Raw genomic sequence first — 22,335 nt, forward strand, 5'->3', positions numbered from 1 at the left:
TTATTTACTCAGCGAAGGTCGACCGAGCACGGCGGTGTTCTTACACTTTCACAGAGTCCCACCTGGGAGCTGCCCAGTACAAACAACCTTTCACTGGTGGCCACTGAGCTGCTCCGCTGGAGCAATTTGTGGGCTCAGCACCTCGCTCAAGGCCAACTCACGGATAGATAATGAGAGGAGGAAGGGATTCCTCACTTTCACCACTCTGTTGGATTTCCACCCAGTCAGGGAATCAGTCGGGGTGATCTTAGAGTCAAACTCCTCCTCGGAGACCCAAATTAGAGGAAGCGTTTTAACTAGAGATGAACCTTAAAGGCTTACCAGTGTCTTTACATGATTACGCCCAGTCTCTGTCACACACTTTACCAGACTTCTGAAGCATTTCATTGGTTTTCATTGTCCCTTTTCCACTGCGGGAACTTTTCATAATGCAAATGAATGTTTAGCCGTGGTCACAGGCTCTGCTTTCGTTTCCGTTGTCCCCCTTTGAGGACTACATTCGGGCTCTGCTCATGATGTGATACTAAAGCCAAGCACGGTGGAGATGGGGAATAGAGCGTCCAGTCAAAGAGTAGATGGAAAAATAAAGGATCAGAATGCAATTAGTGGAACAAACTGAAAATCTACAGAGTGTTTAGATGCTCTGGAATCCATATTGGTCCGTCCACCAGCCTCAGCTGCCCTGGAGGCTCTGTTGGCTCACACACTTTGACCTCCCGTAATTACCATAGTTGTTGTGTGTTTGCCTGTGAAATTAGGAATTGCCCTTTAAATTTTAAACTTCTTTTCAGTGAGATCACTCAGCTCGACTTAGTGAGTTAGATGTTATCACAGCTGGTAGAAATGATGGACACAAGTATGAAATTAGCGGTAGAAGCCCCAAATGATGTAATTATAAAGTCAATATTTCTGGGGGCATATGGTCTTTTTTTTTTTTTTGATAGCTGACAGTAGGAGAGTGAGAAAGATGACATGCAGCCAGAGTCAACCCAGGGACGTTGTACTTACATGGTTTGCACTGTTGTTAGTTAGCTAGTATTTCTGTGATGCTTCTGTCGTTTCCCTACAAAGCTGTACTTTGAGATAACTCTTGAAAAACACGTCAGTAGGCATGTTCTCATCAGCTTCCTGTGTGGAGAAGACATTTCCGTCTTGGTGTGAAAACAGCCAGTGAGCGGTTAATACAGCCGCTGACCTCCACCTCGACGACCTCCAGCTGCGAACAGTCTGACTCTCTTCTTGCGGAAGTCTGAAGGCTTCTGACGGCGGCGTCTCCTTCCTGTAAAGAGCTGATTGGTGTCGTGGTTGTAATTGCCTCTCGCGGGGTTGCAGACGAGCGCGGGGCAGGGTGGTTTTGACAAGTCTACTCGTCCCCCCTCGGCGCCGCGCGCTTTGTAAGGAGTTAAATTGGATGGTTAATTCGGGTGTTATTTACCCTGTAATTCATTAGTTTCGCCCCGCCATTGGCAGCGGGCAGGCTGTAATTTCACGCTTCGCAATAAAAGATGTCTCATAATCTGCTTCATTTAGCAGCCAAAGAATTTAATGAAATTAACTGCGGCCCTAATTAAGACGGTGAATATTAAAGACCTGCTATCAAGGCTTTAACGAGGGTGACAAGATCCGCCTTCCGCCGGATTGGAAAAATATCATTTCCCTGGGAAAGGTTGTCACTGCTCGGAGCCATTTTGGCCATGATGACATTTTTGTCATGCACACTAACCCCTGGAAATGAGATTTTTTGGGGGGAGGGTGGGGTCGAGGATGTGTTGGAGGGATGTCTCTCCCTTTTTAGTTGGAGAAATAATTAAAACAAGGAACACAGGCGTCAATCAAAGAGCATTTTTAGATTGTGCTCATTACGCCTCGGCGCGGCGGTCTCCGCAGAGCGCTCGCTACAGTTTTTGTTTTGGCGCGGGGGTGTTGCTCCGAGCACGTTGGAAGTGTCCCTGCGGTCGCTTTGTTGTTTCACACCGTGTGTGTGTGTGTGTGTGTGTTTGGGTGTGTTGTGTGTGATGATAAGCTGGACAAAAAGCGACCAGCGGCGACCTGAGGGTCTCTCGCAGAGGAAGAGGAGTCGTGTTTTCTTCACATCCCGTCTCTCTCTGGTCGTCAGAGTCGAGCGAGGGGCGAGGTTTTTTATCCACTAATGAATTGAGACTGCTGAAGTAAGGTTTGGATAATTGAGTTTCTAATTAATTACCCAGAACTCTTATCAGATAAATCAGCTCCTCTTCAACCCCCCTCTTCTTCTGTGGTGTTTTATTTGATCTGGTCTGCGTCCTGCTCCCCTGGGCCTGCCCTTCGCTGTCCTTGCCTCATCAACGCCGACCTTGTCATGGAGACTGATGCTGCTGTGTGTCTGTTGGTGCGTGTGTTTTGATGTTAGTGGCGGGTTTTTGTTCTCTGCTTTGCTGTTTTTCTGGTTTGTGCCTCAGCCGTGGTTAAATATTTTACACCAGACGTCACACTTGTTTTCCCTCCGTCATCCCCTGTAGTGACTGTCATCAGGTCGAGTACCGCATGGAAGGAAATTATCCTTTAAAGTAGAAAACACTCGGAGCTCCACCAAGGCTCCCTCTAAACAGATCATTTTAATATTAAACTTTAAAAACGCTTAGGATTCATGTGCCAAGTAAGAGCCGCAGGTCATAAGAAGATAGCAAACATTTCTAAAATCCCTTAACTTACGTTTAAGAAATATTAGAAATTTAAGTCAGATACACGAACATCAGTCTGCCAACAGGTTTTTGAGTCTGCCAACAGGTTTTTGAGATGTTGACCTGTTGGATTTATCTTTTAACATTTTAGAGTGGGAGCAAAGTTTTAGTCAACAAATATGTCCTCCAAGAGAGAAATCAGATCAGAAAACCATTGAAAGGACTAATGAAGGTAAAAAAACATCTGTTACAATATTAAGGCCCAGATTCACTAAAGGTCTGCGTGAGTAAAAACACGTGCAAACTTGGTATCGCCAGCAAATTAACACGTAAGCTCATCTCCTAACGGCGTGCACGCAGAGTGACGTCTTCCAAAAGTGCCAGATAGCGCCTGTTGTTCATTTACTACTTTTGCCTTAATGAATATCCAAATTGGGGATGTTTCAGTTTTATTGTGCAAAGAAATGGGAAGATAACATGCAAATACATTTATTTACTACACGCAATGTGATCTAAGAAGCCTACAAGCAATTTCATGCGAGTGCAACAGCAAGGTGGAAGGTGCATGGATCCCGCGTAAAATTCATCCAGCCAGAGGGAACGATCACCAACTGGTCACAGCGTGCCGGTCGGCGATGGTTCACTCTGGCTGGATGAAGCACGATCTTCTGGCATTTCCTCACGTCTGGGTCCTTCCAGCACACTGTATCTGTTTCTGCTGGGGTTTCTCAAGTACTTACTGGGCAGGTACAGACGATTTCCACATTCTCGGGACGCACTGAATGAAACAAACCAAGGTTTTTACACAGTGGCTGCTTTCCCTCCCGACTCTCCACGGCGGAAACCCTCATTTAAATACTGCCACCTCCGTTGTGTTTGCTCCTGTTTTCATCTAAGCAATAATTCTTAGTTGATCACCCCTAACAGGTACTACGAGGGCGTGTGCAATATTTTATAATGCACTCGCACTTTAGTCCTCTTTATCCGGGATGTTAGTAAATCTGGCCCTTTGTGTTTTCTTTTTTGTGAAATACCTCCTTAAAATCCTTTAAATGGACCAATCAGAGAAGGAATAAGCACTCTTAGTGTAGACACGAGCTGCGATCACTTTAACCGAACACCACAACATGTGATGTTGTTGGGGTCACAAGCAACACCTGCGAGTCAAGAAGTGTCTCTGCTTTTTCCTGCGTTTTGAATAATCATTATTTATGTATATCATTACAAGATGGTTCCAGCTTCTCGCCACTATTCTCCTTAGTTCCCCTTTGTTGGCTCCTGTGATTCGACCATTGAGCGTTTCACCGACCTGACTGCGATCTCACGGTCGATACCAAACCAACACACTCTCCTCTGTCTGAGAGGATGATGGATGACCTGCGATCACTGCTCGGGCCGGATCAGATGGCCGCCACGATAGAGGAGGGAGCGTCCGGCTTCCCTCCCGCCGGCCGTCACCCCCCCTGCTCCGCTGTCGGCGGTGGGTGACACCTCTAATTTAGCCTCCCGCTCTCTGAGGACACTGAAGAACAAAAGGCCCCGGCCCCTTCGAGATCACCCTGTTCTCTGGAGGGTTCGTCCACGTCTTTTCCACAGATAGGGCCTCCTCCATATCTCCTCTAAGATCCGCTGTCACTGCCTTCAGGAGGCCTGGGGAGAGTCCATTGTTTGAGGGGGAAAAAGGGGGGTGATTGAGTGATTGGAGAGTCTGTATCAACAGACGGGCAGCCTCCAGGAGGAAACAAACCTAAAATAAAAGTTCCTTTATCAGATGCTTGCTTTCCTGTGGTGCTCAGATTCACACAATGGAAGGGAAGTGTTGTGTGCGAGGAGGGATTACGTTTCATTTCTTGGTTTCTGTTTGTCACTTTTTACCCTGCGATCCACAAACCCAGCACAATAAGCTTTTGCCGCTCATTATTAATTTTGACGTCCGTGGTTCCATCCAACATTTTGCTCCTCTAACATGTCCGACATGTGACTGCTGTGGTCTTTAATCAGAGACCCTCAGGTGGGAGCCCGGGAACATCTTCGGATGCGTCGCCTAACGAATGACTTCATCTTTTGGCTTCCCCCGAGCTAGCGACCTTTTCTTAAGCACTACACCACAATACTTCACCGAGGCGAAGACTCGGTATGAAAGAAGAGGGAGTGTGTCCGTGGGAGTTTCGTGTATTTGGGGATCTATAACTTGTATTTATATTTAATAAAAGACTTTGCGTCCTTCCCCCTTTTGCCTCCTCCCTCACCGTCCTGGTCTTGTCCACTTGAACGCAACGTGGTCTCTTTGTTTTGAAGAACCCAACGTTGTGAATCTTAGTAATGCCCTTGGACATTTTCGGATGCTTAACAAATGACTTCATCTCCTCGCCACCCACCCCAAGCTAGCGACCTTTTCCTAAGCACTACCCCACAATACTTCACCGGGGCGGAGAAGTGCCTCGGTGCAGCGAGGAGAGAGTATATCTGAGGATGTATTTATCTCCCCACATCTATTTTCCCATGTGGAGACCTTGTGAGCTGTCATGGCTGCCACCCCCCCACCCCCCACCCCTCCCGTAGGTAAAATAAGAGGCGACGTGTGTGTGTCACGAAGCCCGGGGAGGTGAATAATGAAAGATATTACCCATCAGGAGGGCTTCGACGCGGCGTTCAATTAGCCTTCCCCTGGAGCAAACTGATCGCTTGTCATCCCCAGGATGGATGGCCAAAATTAATTTGCTGACGTCTCCCTCCCCAAATACCAGGTTTGGATGGAAAAAGAGTAAGAAATAGTGTCTCACCCCTCAGTTTAGTTCAGTCCAGGCCTGCAGTGGTCGTCCACTTCAACATCATTCAAAGATCCTACTGACCTTCTCATTTCGTCTCTCCTTTCACTTTTACCGTCCTCTGCAGAAGTATTCTTTAATTTCTCATTTTTAACCGGTTCTTGATGAAAGAATTTTGTGTATTTCTCGTCTGTGAAGCCGTAAAGAGGGGACATGGGGATAAAATCTGACAGTTAGGGGAGGGGAAAGCCACACAGTCATAACTCTGGAGCTTTCTCTTTTATTTAAAGTTCCAGAGGTCGATATCTCTGAAATAATACAAGCCAAAAGGAGAATATTGGTAGAACGTATGTTGCAGAATTAATCTATGCATCCCTACACTTTAAATGTTTTATGTTTGGTCAGTTTTTATGACTAATTGAAGGCGCCGGCTCGCAGGCAGACACGCCTTCAGGCGGCTGATGTGTAGGACGTAAGAAATATTTGTGTCTGACTGGAAGTTTTTTCTCTTATTTCTTTCTTTTTAAATTCAAATCATTAAGATCATCATCTACTTTAATTTTTCCCCCGTGGAGAAATCAGTTTTGGACTTTGCACTGCAGCTCGACAAGAAATGAACAATTAAGCAACAACAGGGGTAAAGAGAACACAAAACATGGCACCAGTTTGGATTTGCATGTCTTCACTTGTCTTTAACGGTCAGACGTTTACCGCCTGACCTAAACCGTCATGCTCTTCAAATTTACCAGATAGCAAGTTAAGTTGCTCAAAATGATTCTCGAGTTCAACAACACTTGTCTGATCGAACTTGTGTGTTTGATGATGTCTAATTTCTAACTCACGTCCCCTGATGATTATTAAATATTATCTCAGTGTGAGTTTATCTGTGAAATTGGCTTTTTGATTGATTAAAATTGGTAAAATCCCATGAGTCTGAGCTGACCTAAAAAATCTTAATTGATGACAGCCGTAGTGTAAACACACATCCTCTCTCTCTCTCCCTGCCTGGAAACATGCTGCCGCTCGCTCACTAACAGGCAGTAATGGATGATCAGCTGGCCTGACAGCTGCACGGCTGCCGGCAGCTTTCACTTCAGAGCAGCAGGAAGCTCGTCAAGTCGCGTTTAGCGCACCGTGGGGAACCCCTGTTGTTGTTGCGGCAGCTCACACGCGGCTTTACTTCCTCACAACATCACTGACCCGACGAAGTTCCACAGATACACTTCACCAGATCAGATCAGCAGGTCTTCCTGAAAGGGACTCAGCAAATGTCTAAATCTGAAGGTGTATAAGCGTGGAAGAGCTGTGCAGAGGTCGGACTGTATTAGATATCAGATATATACTGTATGTTAGCCGTTTAATGTAGCAGCGGTGCGAACGAGAAGTCAGTTAAATGACGTTTAAACGTCCGTATCGTTGAATTCATTTCCATCCCTGAGAGACACCCGAGCCGGGTCGAGTGGGTTTGACAAGTGTTTACCGTGGTGGACGTTTTAGCTCGGCGAGTCAGCATGCTAACGTTTGCGTAGTGGCACTAAAGACAAAGTACAGCTGAGGCTGATGGGAATGTGGTTTTGCAGGTATTGTGACCTTCCGACTTGACGGTGGCGCGGGATGAAACGTTTAGGATCATCACAGTCTGTAGGAATTCACCCTGACGTGCGTTGAGAGATTCCTGTAGCTAGCGTGCTAGCTACAGGAATGTCAGCCGCTGTCAGCCGCTCACAGATCTCCATCCGTCATCATCAGCGAGTTCATGAAACCTTGCTGCTCACACACGTTTTAACTTTCTTATTACTGTGAAAATAACTTTAATTTGGCACCCAGAGGAACCCAGAGAAGGTGTTTCCACTCCCCGCATCTCTCTTGACGTCCTCTTGTCTCCACCATCACTCCGTATCTGGATGATTTTGGTGTCTCACTTTTGAGACTCTTCAGGAAGACGGACACATTTTGTCTCACAGCTCGCCACCACCGCTTGCGTTCAACGTCCCTCTTTGTCTCTCTAAGGCGTTCCTTCCTGGCGTTGTGTCACCGCCAATTACGCCGAATGTGCCGTCACTGGCGGCGAGGGTCACCCCCGGGCCTGCCGTCCTGTCCCACCACCACGACCGCCTTAATGAAAGCTGAGCGGTCGGGGCGGCGGAGAGCAGGCTTCTGTCCATCAGCCGGCCTGTCCATCTCCCCCCTCCTCTCCTCCCCCTCTTCTTCAGTGGTGCCTCTAACTCCCCCTCTTCCTCCCTTCACGGCTGGACTCTATTAATATCCTCTGTCGGAGTGTTAATGTTGTAGAGGTCCAGTGAAGTGACACGCGTGGCAGCACGGCTGTAATTGCTAATCAGCGGACAGTTTTATCCCCCGCCACTCTCCCCCCTTCTCCTCTCTTTTAGATCTCTCTTCTTTCTCCCATTTCGACCCGCTCTCTCCCGCTTTCTCTGTGACCTTCTTGCTCTCTCTCTCTCTCTCTCTCTCTCTCTAACCTAATGAATCCAGCTCAAATGAAGTGTGGGCGGGCGAGCGGGCGGTCGCTCGGCCTAAACGGTCAGTCAGCCGCAGCTGATGTGCGTAGGAGAGAGAGAGTGGGGAAAAAAACCCGAGTCCGACAATTAAATAACTGCTGATTTCCCTCCGTCTTTTCTCTCCTCGCTGCTTTACATCCAGCTCCTTTCAGCCCCGCTGCAAATGTCTGATGTTAAGATGTTGTTTTGGGGAGAGATGAACTCTTATTTAATCCGTCTCCTGGCTGTGAGCTCGTTAGCTTCGCTCCAAAGCCTCTGAATGTAATTTAGCTCCAATGTGCACAAAGAGACGCATCGAGATGTACAAATGCACAAATAGGGACTTTGTGACTCAGGGATGTTCACTTTGGACACTATATGGCCAAAAGTATGTGGACACCTCTGTTTTAATTAATGTTGCTCCGTAAAGAAACAGTTCCCTCAGTTTGGGTTGCAAGACCTCGACCCGGCCCCAACTCCTTTGGCACGAACGTGAACACGTCTAGTTTGAATAACTGATTTGAGCGACGATTTAAACGACTCACGGAGGTTTTTAATCCCCTGACGCAGGAAGGTACAACTCTGGAACGTGCCATTATTTTGTCTTTCATCATGGCGAACAGTGGAAACATTTCTTTCACGGTAATCTACATGGGATGGCGGGCCGCCGCAGGCTCGTGCCAGATGACGTTGCCGTCGGCCCTGTAGAAGGTTTGATGCAGAGTAGAAAACCTTTAGCGAGATTTACTCACAGTTTTGTCTTGTTAACGTCATTATGTCACATTAAGGAGCACTAGATCGTACCGTCACAATGTTGGTGGAAGTACAAGAGGATGAATTGTCTTATAAATTATTATTATTAAATAAAACCGAGTGTGTTAAACCTGCTGCTGTTGTTTCCTCTCTGCAGGGCATGCTGCTGAAGAGAAGCGGTAAATCCCTCAACAAGGAGTGGAAGAAGAAGTACGTGACGCTGTGTGACAACGGACTGCTCACCTACCACCCCAGCCTGCATGTGAGACACACACACTCATTACTAACCCTCTCTGATTGCTTATTAGACTCCAGCACTCTGCCAGCCTGCACTGACCTCCATCTATCTGCTGCTCTTCATCTCCATCCCGTGTGCGTGTGATTCCAGAAACAACTACACACACACACACACACACAGTGTTGATGGCTTGTGTATTAATTAGGACTCGTCATCTGTTTGCCCACGTCGGCGTTGATGATGTGAATATCAGCTGTAATGTCTCTGCTAATTGCCCCGGCTCTCTGCCCTGTTGGCACAATATCCTGCCCGGCGCTGTTTTATTATCTCACACACACACACACACACACACACTCACACACACACACACACACACACACACACTCACACACACTCTTTGTGTCTCTCTTCTCTCCTGGTGCAGAATTTCTGTCGGACGCGATGCTTTCGACAGGTTTTTGATGCGGTTAAAAACCTGTGTTTAATCTGCAGAGGGGAACATTTATTAATCAGAGTAAAAGTAAAATAATGTAGCCGGAAAATGCTTTTGTTGAACCGTGGAGCAACCGTAAACCGTCCGTTTATGTCACGTTTCTGAAACCTAACAGGGACTTCTGGAGATCAATCAGTCAGTCCATCAATCAACAGGAAATTAAATGGCAACAACATGATAAACGATTAAACGTTTGAGCTGTTTTTTAAGCAAAAATGCCAAATTTAATCTGCTGCTAGCTTTTTATTTTATTTTATCTCTTTGTAAACTCAACATCTTGGGATTTTATAGACAGGCTTATCAGGACTGACAGGTCGTTGACTCAAACTTTACTTGAGCCATCAATTTGTTAATGTAGTTACGATGTGGACATTTAGACTACTTTAGTAATTTGTACTGAATTATGTTTTCATGATCTGACTGGATCTGAAGGTCTTTTTCTCTCTTTAAATTAATTTTGGGTTCACGTCTGTTTACTGCAGGTTCTCTTTGGAATAGATTTCACACCCTCTAACTCAAACTGACAGAGAAACAGAAAGATGGAGAAGAGATAAATGAAGGAGGAGAAACATTTTGGGGCTGCAACTAACTGTTATTTTCATTATCGTTTTGTCTTTTTATGAATTTAAATCACTTGTTCTGTCCATAAAATAACATAAAATAGTGAAAATTACCTTCAAATAGATTGTTGTGACCCTCTAAAAGAATAAAATATTCATTCTGTCGTCACACAAGTTAAGGAAAAGCAGAATATCTTCACTTTCAGGCACCAGGAGATCAGCAGATGTTTGGTGTTCTCGCTTGAAAAATGACTCAAATGATTCATCGGTTATCAAAATAGTTGCCGATCTCTCGGTCAGCTAAATGTTCTAAACTCAAATGTTTGAGCACAAATTATAGGAAAGAGGTTTAAGCCCAGTGGGTTGTAAGTTTGAGTCCCAGCCTCCTCGTGGTTGGAGGGGTTGTTGGTTCGATTCCCCCTGGAGCCGCTCGTCCCTGGGCTTCCACACTTCACCTAACTGCACACGTTCATCAGCGATTAGAGCAGCTGATGCGGTAAATTAGTGATAAAACTCATCACTTAACACATCAACACACACACGCGCGCGCACACAAACCCCCTCCAGCACCAAAAAGCCAGGTTTTCCTGAGCGCGTTGCATCTGCAGCTCAATTAGCTTGTTTGCGGAGGCTAATCGAACGAAACTCAATCAGCGCCGCTAATTGCCCGACTATGTGCAAAGAAATCACATTAATGCCGCTAATTAAGTGGATGGCAATAGATGCCACCTAATTGGCAAGAAAAGTCCCCTGCAAAGTGAAGAAGATCCGGCCAAGAGCAGGCGGGAGAGAAATGAACCGCCCTCTGTAAGGAGAGGTGACATTGACGGGGTTAGAGGCTGAAATGATCTGGTTCTGTTATCTTAAAACGTGAACAACAGCTTCTCCTGCAGCCACGCCCGCCAGCAGGTGGACAGGTAGCACTGCAGAAAGAAGGTGATAACGAAGATAAGAAGTCACAGAAGAGTAAAGTTACTTTCCGATAAACCAGCGAACCAGTACGGCTTAATACAAAAAGGCTGAAATGTGACCGGTTTAGACTCAAGGTCCACTTACTGGCCTTTCCCGGTCTTTCAGCTGCATGTCATGATCCTTCATCAGCAAATAGAGCTTGCTCGGGTGTGTCGAGTGTGACGATAAAAGGACTTAAAAATTAAAATAAAAGTAAATTTAAGAATGCAGATATGTAAAATAATTAAGAATAACAGAGAAATATAAACAAACGATTGTACAGAATAATATGTGAATGTATTAGCTGTCTGTCAGACAGGTGGACAAAATAATAGATATAACACCTGGCAGTATAATAATAATAATTATTTATTTATAGAGCACCAGGTTACAAAGTGTTTCAAGAAGAGCAAAGATAATAAAACACATTACAAGATACACGATAAAGACCTGAAGAAACTTCTCAAATTAAATATAGTTCTATAAATAAAAAACTAAACATTTTTAACTATTTATCATTATACAGCACAAGGTTGTGTTGCAAAAAGAAAGTTTGTGGTCTCTTCATGCTACACACACAGAACAGATGATTAAATGTGTGTTAAAACATGGTAACATATATAAAATAAAAGCACATAAATAAAGTGTAATGTGATCAACTCAAGCTGAACGTGATAACGGTGTACACTCATCAGTTTATCGTGTACACCGTCTTTATGCCTTCTTTATGTTTCGGACTCTGTTGAGAGTTTTATTCTAGTCTCCGTCCTCCATTTTCACACCTTCATCGCTTCCTTCTTAATGTTTCCTGTCTGGCCGCAGAGCTTCTTCTTCTCCTCCTTTATCTCCTGTCTCCTTTTTCTCCATCGATCGTGTTTTTCTGGACGAGCTCGCTCTTTATGGATCCGTGTTTCCCGCGGCGTCGGCAGTTTTCAGCTCTCTGTTCATGTCGCATTTTTCACACCGACGTCGCCGTTTATGCGTCCATTTATACCGGGTGAACGCGACGCGCACATTTACATACACACCCTGCACACACTCCCTCATACGGCTACAAACGCCCTCAAACATTTTCTCACACACACCACCTGCTGTTGGTGTGTTTGGTCGATACACACATCCGTCCTGGACGGCGCTGCGTGCCGCGGACGATCAGGCCGATGATGAAAGCTCCTCGATGCAAATGGAGACTCAATTACCTCGGTCAATCTGTCGGAGGGGAGTGTGTGTGTGTGTGTGTGTGTGTGTGTGGAGGGTTTACCCAGCGGGCCCCTGGCTCGAGGGCTCTCCGGTGGCTTGTTAAGACGCCGTCGAGAGCACTTGGCTTTGAATTGGCCTTTTGTCAGCCGAGCTGCCAGAGGGAGGCGGGAAACTCTGAGAGAGAGAGAGAGTGTTTAATAAGAGTACGCTCCACTTATTCCATCTTTGTGAGGACCAATTAGAGTTTCAGAGCTGGAAAGTGAGGACATTTTCTCTGGTCCTCACTCCTGTAAACGTCCGTCTGACGGAGATGAGTTGGTTTAGATTTGAGGTTGTAATTAGGTTAAGGTTAATTTAAGGTTTAGGGGACGCATCATGTCAGTGAGGGGCCCAGCAAGTGTACAGGTGTTTGTGAAACAGTATTTGCATAGCGAAATTAAACTATATTATTATTATTATTATTATATTGTGTTCACAAATTCATTTTATCATCTTTATTCTTCACTCTTACAGTCCCTCCAGGAATTCACGGGTGTTTTTTGTGATTGTTGTGGCCTAAAATGCCTGAATTTGCGGCAACTTTTGTAACAAATTGTGATGTTTCTGGACGTTTTATTGCGATGAAATTGTGTAAATAAGTGAAAAACTGCAAAGGTAGATTTGTTTTTTTACCTTTAGAATTGCAGTTGAATCATTAAACAGTCCGTCCAGGACTTGGCGGGCCTAATCCAGCATTTTAAACCCGCTTACCTTAAATCTTTCAGTGCTTGCAGTTGACCGGGATGCAGCTGCCTGTGTCTCAGTTACAGATTTCCTTCATGTTCGACCACAATGCTGCACGTTCTGCAAAACCGTTTCCCCGCTTTGGCAAAGAAGATCTGGATCCTTGTCTTCACGCTGTTATGTTTGTAGGCAAATGTGAAACGTGGGTATCATGCATGTCTGCTGCAACTTGTAAACAAGGAAGTGAGTTTGCTGACGTACGACAACGTTTGACATGAAACGGCGACGATAGGTCACATTTGCGGAAAAGTTGCAGTGATTGGTCAATATCGCAAGTGACGCTGAAATCCTGGAGGGACTGGCTTTAACACACATTTGAACAGATGTACTTGGAAAGACCGTCACTGACAGTAAGACCCCCAAAAGCTAAAACTTTTAAAGAAGTGAGGACGTCCTCACAGTCTAAAATGTTCTTTCTTTGGGGAGTCCGTACTTTCTTAAAACTGCCCTGACGTTGTAAAATTGTACAGACCTTCTAAATGTCCTCACTTCAGTTTAATACCTCGCTCTTTTAAAGCGTCCTCGGTCTCTCGTCTGAATGCTGCCGGTCTTCACAAAGACAGCAGCAAACTCTCACCCAAGTGGTTTTAATCCGGCCCAGCGGGTTGTGTGAGCTTTGTTTCTCCTCGCCTCCTTCATGTTAAGGAGGAGGCCGACCTCCCACAAAGCTCTGCTCCTCTCAGGTCACCGCTCGCACTTCACCCTGCTCAGGGGGAGGGGGGGGGGGTGGATTTAACGAGCGCCTCTCGTCCGTCATTAACACAACTACTTGTGTTTTTATTCACTACTCTGATCCGCCCCTTTCAGACCAGAGGGGGGGGGGGGGGGGGGGGGGGGGGGGGGTCCGAGGCTGTTTTGGGCGTGTCAGCGTGCGGGCGGAGCCAATCAGGGTCGGCGTGGTTCGCCCCTTCAGTGCCGCTTTGAGGGATTAGTTTTTATTTGGGGCTTTCGCTGCTTTATTATCCGGATTAATGCCACCTGAGAACGACACACTCGTGATGATCATCAGTCTGTTGTTTTAGTTTATTTAAAAAGTACAAAATGCAAGGCTGCAATAAGTCATTTAGCTTATTTATTATTTATTAATTGATGAACGGTTAAATGGTCCCTCTACAGTTCATGCAGACTGTCTTCTGATTGGTCAGTGGTTGAATCTACTTCCTAAGTTCTTGTTTTACGCTCTAAAGAAGCTGTAAAAGTCTAAATACACTGTTTAAAGGAATGAAACTGGGTTTTAAACATGTAATTGAACCTGTTTTATATCTTCATATAGTTTCTTTTCTGTTGGACAAACAGCTGTTCTCAGGTTGTTGCTTTAATCTGACAGGTGCTGCTGCCCTGCCTGGATCAGCTGATTTACTGTCTTTTTGCATCAAAGCTTCACTCTCTCTGTTTCCCCCCCCTCTCTCAGGACTACATGCAGAACGTCCACGGTAAGGAGATCGACCTGCTGAGGACCACGGTGAAGGTCCCGGGGAAGAGGCCGCCTCGCGCCGTGTCCACCTGCGCGCCCGTGCAGAGTCCCAAAACCAACGGCCTGACGAAGGACATGAGCAGCATGCAGCTCGGACAGACTCCAGGTGAGGGAGGAGTTTCACCTGAGAGCACAAGACATTTTATTGATACACCCTGCAGAGATCTCAGGCCTCAGATCAGATAAAACGTGATGGTGATATTGTCATCCCTGCATTAAGTCTAAGTTTGAAACCAGAAATAAAGGGAAGGAAGCATCTTTGTGCTTCTCATGTGGATTTGGTGATTAAATTCAGACAATAAATAAATTAAATAAGTAATCTGGAAATATAACAAATGAGAGATAAGATATTTGTACTCCACGCCCTTGAAGTACAACGTCATGTTTAGTGGTCCAAGTCACTCTTTCAAATATTATGCTGAGGAATAACCAGTAATTACTCCGACATGAGGACATTTGTTTTTAATTGTGCCGTTAATTGCTCCTCTTGATGCTTCCTCATAAACACGAGCTTGTCTCGTCCTTCCTGAGTCAGTAAAGGTTGAATATTCAAAGAGTTTAAATAAAAAGTATATATAAAAACAAAAAGCAACGGCTTAGTTCAGCCTTGAAACACACAAAGCGCTTCTTCTTCCTGAAGCAAGACGTCGTAAAACAAAAGGTGGAGGGAAACGAGCGCTCCTCCGTGTCTCACACACACACATTAAAGCAGCTCAAGCTCTGCTGCTTAAATCAAACACACACACACACACACACACACACACACACACAGGGATCCAGGAGGCCCGAGCTAATAGCATGAATATTCAGTGAGCCGTACTCCATGTACTAATTATTGTCATGAATATTAATGCAATCAGAGTCCTGGCTCCACTCAGCCAGCACCAAGAAATGAGCTGTAATGAGAGGACGGGGGAGGGAGGGGTGAGGGAGGGGAGGGATGATTCACCCGGCTGTTGGACCACGCAGCCTCTTACTAACTCAAGGGTTTGATTTAAGCAGCCAGCTTGTAAGAAGCTGCCTTTTATGGTCCCCCGTCTGTGTTTCTGTGTGTGACATGACTTCACACACCAACTTCAACGTTTTGTCTCGTTTTCAAAGACGTATCTCCCAGCTGTTTTCTTGCTTTAGGTTTCCTTTGTCCCGGTGATGGTCGTGCGTCCCATTTCCCGTTTTGTATCTTAACTTCCTGTTGGTAGTAAATACAAGTCAGAAGTCTTGGTCCTGATCTGTTGTGGGAAACAACAGAGCGGTACCTTGTTGTGAGTTTAGCAGTAACCTCTTTGAGCTCCTACTAATAGAAACATTTATTTACAGCTTTAGTTACTAATGATTTACTACAGATTAAGATTCTACTTACTAACCAGTAGTGTAATCTTCTAACATTGGCTACAGGTTAACAATTAGATTAGTACTAATATCCAATAATTAAATAATTAAACACTGAAAGGAGCGTTTCTGCCCGCTTGTATGCCAGTTCACACTGTTACATTTACACATTTGTGTATGTAAAAATAAATATAACGCCCCTTATCAGGAGGTAAGAGCGGGTTGACCGTTAATCGGCGGTTCAATTCCCGGCTCCTCCAGGGTGCGACGTAGTGTAAAAGACTCGAAAGGCGCTATACAAATACAGAGCATTTAGTCTTACATTTACATTCCTGTAAAATATCTTTAAATGTGTTCTGGGACGGGGCAGTTTGTTGAAGGCCCCTCCTCCTCCTCCTCCTCCTCCTCCTCCTCCTCTTCCTCAGACTGACGTGTTGAACCCGACTTCCTCTCTCAGGTTCGGTGAGCAGCAGCTCGTCGGTGTCTCAGATGGCGAGCGGCGTCAGCTTGGTGTCCTTTAACAGCCGAGGTCTGGAGGGGATGCACCAGCGCTCCTACTCCGTCTCCAGCGCCGACCAGTGGACCGACGCCACCGTCATCGCCAACTCCGGAGTCAGCACGGGTAAAACAAACAAACGCTCGTAGTGATGTAGGCCTGGTGAAAGTGTCACTTCTTAAATCTGGTACTGAAGTGCACATGTGCCCTAATTTATTTAGAAGTCATGATGCGGCTCTACAGATCAGGTCCACACGCGCAGCTGCACTGCTGGGGTTCAGAAGGCCCCAGTGCGCAGCTCCGCGGGGGAGCCTATCATTTGTCTCCCATTGATCCACCTGCCAGACCTTAATGCTGCCTTAGCAGTACGTCAAGCTAATGGGCAATGCGTGTCTTTATATGTGTGTACCGCGTTTCTGTGTGTGACATGTTAAGTGCCAGTGTTGCCTCCCACACAGCGAGATGGTAAGACTGACAGCTGTCAGGCCGTGTGTGTGTGTTTTCGTGACGATAAGCTTGACTGGCAGCTCTGTCGTCAGTGTTGTGCCCTGCAGACGTCCTCAAATAACGTTTAAAGCTGTGAAATGCTTTCAATGGGCTCCCGGGGGCCACACTCACATACGCAGCTCTGTTTCCAACCTTCAGCTCCTGATGTTAAAGTAAGATTTAAACCTGAAAGTGAGCCGAACAGAGGTAAACAGAGACTGCAGATCTGCCTTACAAACACTGAGAGGTCTACGTAGAGTTTTAGGATCCTGGCGACCACTGGGCTGAAAAATCTGATTGTGACGATTAATTGCATTTATCTCCATGTTTTAAAACTGCAAAGTTAAGATAAGAAAGATAATTTTAGTTTCATCAGTAATCATAACATTTTACTCGCCACATGAATACACTACATGGCCAAAAGTCCTGGGACGCCCCTGTTCATATACGTTTTTCATGGTGTGGTCTTTGTTAAGGGAAATCTTAATGCTACTTAATACTATTTTAAACACTAGTTCTTCCAACAGTTTGTGTTTGGCCTTTTCCCCGTGCAGCCGGCTCCGTAATGAAATGGTTTTCTCAGTTGGGTGTGGAAGAACTTGACACAGCGCGTCCGACCTCGACCCTATCCAACACCTTTGACGGTCCTCTCGTCCAACATCAGTGTCTGGCCTCACAAATTCTCTTCTGGGTGAACTGAAAGCAGTTCCCACAGACAAACGCCAAGATCTTGTAGAAAGTCTTCACAGAGGAGTGGAAGCTGTCATAGCTGCAGCTCCATATTAATGCCTGTGGGTTTAGAATCCGTCTGCTTCTGATTGGTCAGTGGTCGGCGCTGTCTTAGCAGCCGGTGTCCAAACTGTCGATGAGCTTCAGAGTCGAGGGAAAACAAACAGGCGAGATGTTCAGAAGGAGGGAAAGTGAAGCAGGAGGAGGAAGTCTTGAGGCTCAGGGTGGAGGTGGAGGCAGGGGTGGGGTGGCGTGGAAGGAGCACGGCGTGCAGACGGGAGGGCCGTTAATCCACGGCGGTTAATTGCACTCTCGGGGATGGCATCTTGTCAGCAGAGATAAGTTGTCACATTTTCCACTTGAGCTGAGACTAAACGATTGTAAAATAAGTTATGGCCGTCCTTGGGGCGGTCTGCCGTTCGGGGGGACGCGGCGGCCCAACGAGCGCTTGTGTATATATACGTGTGTGTTTCTATCCACACACACACACACACACACGCCGCCCATGTCAGTGTCGCCGCTGCGATGTGATATTGATGGAAGCTGAATGTTATTTTATTCCGCCGCTAGTCACAGCTGTCAGCAGCCGCCGTGAAGAGTGGAGGGCAGAGAGAGAGAGACTCGACTCCCTGTTCTGGTAGCCTCGCTCGCCCCCCCACGCAGCTCCATCCCTCATCCTCCAGACCTGTATGTGGACCGGGACTCGTTTAGGTTTCAGAAACTCTGACTCTGGTTCAGACTTTTATCGTGGTGAAGATGATTCAGCTGCCTGTAGCTTTAGTGTCCGACATCGACGAATGTAAACTCAGAAGGTCGTAAAAAATTTAAATACATTAAAAATACTTCAGAATATTTATATCCTTACATACTTACCCGCTTCCGAAAACTTCACAGTATCTATATTCTTAAATACTTCCAAATATCTGTTTTCTTATGTACTTCCAAATCCTCATATACTTTAAAAAAATCTATATATCCTAAGGTACTTTCAAATATCTGTGATTTTACATACTTTATATCCTCATATACATTCAGATATCTATATTGTTTGAATCTGCAGATACCGGCCTCGGAGACTCGGTCTGCTCCAGTCCCAGTATCTCCAGCACCACCAGTCCGAAGATGGAGCCGCCGCCATCGCCGCACGCCAACCGCAAGAAGCACCGGCGGAAGAAGAGCACCAGCAACTTCAAAGCCGACGGCCTCTCTGGTACTGCGGAAGGTAACGCCATCTCCCCTCCCCTCGCCTCACACTTTCCCCGCCCGGGTCCAACAGCTAAACCTGGATATTCATACATTTCTAAATATCTGGCAACATTTGCATACTTTTATACTTACAATACTGTCGAATATCTATATACTTGTACACTGTACTCCCAAACATTTCCAGCTCTGTATATACTTCCAAAGGCTTTCAGGTATCAGTATTTTTATGTATACTATCCAAAATTAAGTATAAGTGCTAATTTTGGCCCCTGCTTCCAAATACTTTAAAAAACTATATACAGTACATGTTTATTTAAAAATATTTACACCTTATATACATAGTTACCTCAAAATCTCTGAAGATTTAAATACCTCTAAATACTTCCAAAGATCTATATACTTGTATTTCCAAATGTCTGTACAAATATTTCAGCAATATCTAACTACTTTATACTTCCAAATATCTACTTGTATTTCCAAATACCTATACAAATACTTCAAAATATCTAACTACCTTTATACTTCCAAATATTTATCTATTTGTATTTCCAAATGTGTTTCTACTTGGATTATTCCAATTACTTCCAAATGCTTTAAAATATCTATAAATGTGTATAATTACAAGTACTTCCATAAAGAAGTATAGTTACTTGCAGTATTCTGTAAAAGTACACATTTAATGAGTTAATAACGCTGCTGATTTGGGACCAGGGTTGGGAAACGCAGTCATGTGATCGTCTGAGGCTCCTTACCTCGGCTGTGAGGGACGGACCTCTTCATCCTCTCATTCTGTCAGCCCTTCATCTCTTCATCCTGTTGGATTGTCTTCTTCTTCTTTTTCTTCTTCTTCTTCTGTCTCCGTGTGAACCAGTTTGTGACATAACCTTTGCTGTTTGGTCCACGCCGTGATCCGAATAGTTTGTGTGAGAAGTGCGAGGCGGTGGTCAGTCTAAAGTGCACTACTTTAGATTTAGGAGTCACAGTGGGAGCAGAGTGTACGTCCATATTTGTCAGAAGAAGAAGAAAAGATAAAGGCGAAGGTAGAAAAATAAGCCATAAGTGTCAATCTGTCATTCAGGTGTATTTTTTGAATGGATAGGTAGTAAATGCACCTTTCATAAGTCACATGGCGTCATCTGGAGAGTTGTGATTGCTGCAGGCTGTTTGTTCTATTTCTGAACGGTCTTTGCTTAGAAACGGTTGCTTGGTTGCATTAAGTTTGGTTCGTCTTGTGTTTTTATGTATTATTTTGTATTGATTTATGGTTGTCTTTCTGTCTTGAACTGTGAGAGAGTGGAGTTAAAGTTGTGCATCAGCTGGGCAAGCTAACAGTTAGTAATCGAGAAAATAATAAAATCAGTACAAGTCGGGTCGAGTCTTAAAGACATGGTAACAGTCCAGTGGCTAACACACACTGATTAGCACACACTGGCTAACACACACTGATTAGCACACACTGGCTAACACACACTGATTAGCACACACTGGCTATCACATTGATTAACAAACACTGGCTAACACACACTGATTAGCACACACTGGCTAACACATTGATTAACACACACTGGCTAACACACACTGGCTAACACACACTGATTAGCACACACTGGCTAACACACACTGGCTAACACACACTGATTAGCACACACTGGCTAACACATTGATAAACACACACTGGCTAACACATTGATAAACACACACTGGCTAACACATTGATAAACACACACTGGCTAACACATTGATTAACACACACTGGTTAGCACACACTGGATAACACACACTGGCTAACATACTGGCTAGCACACACTGGCTAGCACACTGGTTAGCACACACTGGCTAACACATTGATTAACACACACTGGTTAGCACACACTGGCTAACACATTGATTAACACACACTGGCTAACACACTGGCTAGCACTCACTGGTTAGCACACATTGATTAACACACACTGGCTAACACACTGGCTAGCACTCACTGGTTAGCACACATTGATTAACACACACTGGCTAACACACACTGATTAGCACACACTGGCTAAAACATTGATAAACACACACTGGCTAACACACACTGGCTAACACATTGATTAACACACACTGGCTAACACACACTGGCTAACACATTGATTAACACACACTGGCTAACACACACTGGCTAACACATTGATTAACACACACTGGTTAGCACACACTGGCTAACACACTGGTTAGCACACACTGGCTAACACACTGGCTAGCACACACTGGCTAACATACTGGCTAGCACACTGGTTAGCACACACTGGCTAACACATTGATTAACACACACTGGCTAGCACACACTGGCTAGCACACACTGGTTAGCACACATTGATTAACACACACTGGTTAGCACACACTGGCTAACACACACTGGTTAGCACACACTGGTTAGCACACATTGATTAACACACACTGGCTAACACACACTGGCTAACACACACTGGCTAACACACACTGGTTAACACACACTGGCTAGCACACACTGGCTAGCACACACTGGCTAGCACACATTGATTAACAAACACTGGCTAACACACACTGGCTAACACACATTGATTAACACACATTGATTAACACACACTGGCTAACACACACTGGCTAGCACACACTGGCTAGCACACACTGGCTAGCACACACTGGTTAACAAACACTGGTTAGCACACATTGATTAACAAACACTGGTTAGCACACATTGATTAACAAACACTGGTTAGCACACATTGATTAACAAACACTGGTTAGCACACACTGGTTAGCACACACTGGTTAGCACACACTGGCTAGCACACACTGGCTAACACACACTGGTTAGCACACACTGATTAACACACACTGGTTAGCACACACTGGTTAGCACACACTGGCTAGCACACATTGATTAACAAACACTGGTTAGCACACATTGATTAACAAACACTGGTTAGCACACATTGATTAACAAACACTGGTTAGCACACATTGATTAACAAACACTGGTTAGCACACACTGGTTAGCACACACTGGTTAGCACACACTGGCTAGCACACACTGGCTAACACACACTGGTTAGCACACACTGATTAACACACACTGGTTAGCACACACTGGTTAGCACACACTGGCTAGCACACATTGATTAACAAACAATGGTTAGCACACATTGATTAACAAACACTGGCTAACACACACTGGCTAACACACACTGGCTAGCACACACTGGCTAGCACACACTGGTTAGCACACACTGGTTAGCACACATTGATTAACAAACAATGGTTAGCACACATTGATTAACAAACACTGGTTAGCACACATTGATTAACAAACACTGGTTAGCACACATTGATTAACAAACAATGGTTAGCACACATTGATTAACAAACAATGGTTAGCACACATTGATTAACAAACACTGGTTAGCACACATTGATTAACAAACACTGGTTAGCACACATTGATTAACAAACAATGGTTAGCACACATTGATTAACAAACACTGGTTAGCACACATTGATTAACAAACACTGGTTAGCACACATTGATTAACAAACAATGGTTAGCACACATTGATTAACAAACAATGGTTAGCACACATTGATTAACAAACACTGGTTAGCACACATTGATTAACAAACACTGGTTAGCACACATTGATTAACAAACACTGGTTAGCACACATTGATTAACAAACAATGGTTAGCACACAT

At 45.0% G+C, this 22,335-nt stretch overlaps 1 protein-coding gene across 3 annotated transcripts in view; it reads left to right on the top strand.

The window, feature by feature from the left end:
• The window catches only part of agap1 (ArfGAP with GTPase domain, ankyrin repeat and PH domain 1), a 171,602-nt gene that overhangs the window by 107,551 nt on the left and 41,716 nt on the right, over positions 1 to 22,335 (top strand). For all 3 annotated transcript variants that reach the window (XM_046049966.1, XM_046049972.1, XM_046049963.1), the window contains 4 exons: positions 8,837 to 8,941; positions 14,316 to 14,484; positions 16,165 to 16,329; positions 18,479 to 18,640. In XM_046049966.1, coding sequence (XP_045905922.1) covers positions 8,837 to 8,941; positions 14,316 to 14,484; positions 16,165 to 16,329; positions 18,479 to 18,640 — 601 coding nt within the window. The remainder of the gene's footprint in view (positions 1 to 8,836; positions 8,942 to 14,315; positions 14,485 to 16,164; positions 16,330 to 18,478; positions 18,641 to 22,335) is intronic.

The sequence above is a fragment of the Micropterus dolomieu genome, linkage group LG01, assembly GCF_021292245.1.
Source record: "Micropterus dolomieu isolate WLL.071019.BEF.003 ecotype Adirondacks linkage group LG01, ASM2129224v1, whole genome shotgun sequence".
Lineage (NCBI taxonomy): Eukaryota > Metazoa > Chordata > Actinopteri > Centrarchiformes > Centrarchidae > Micropterus > Micropterus dolomieu.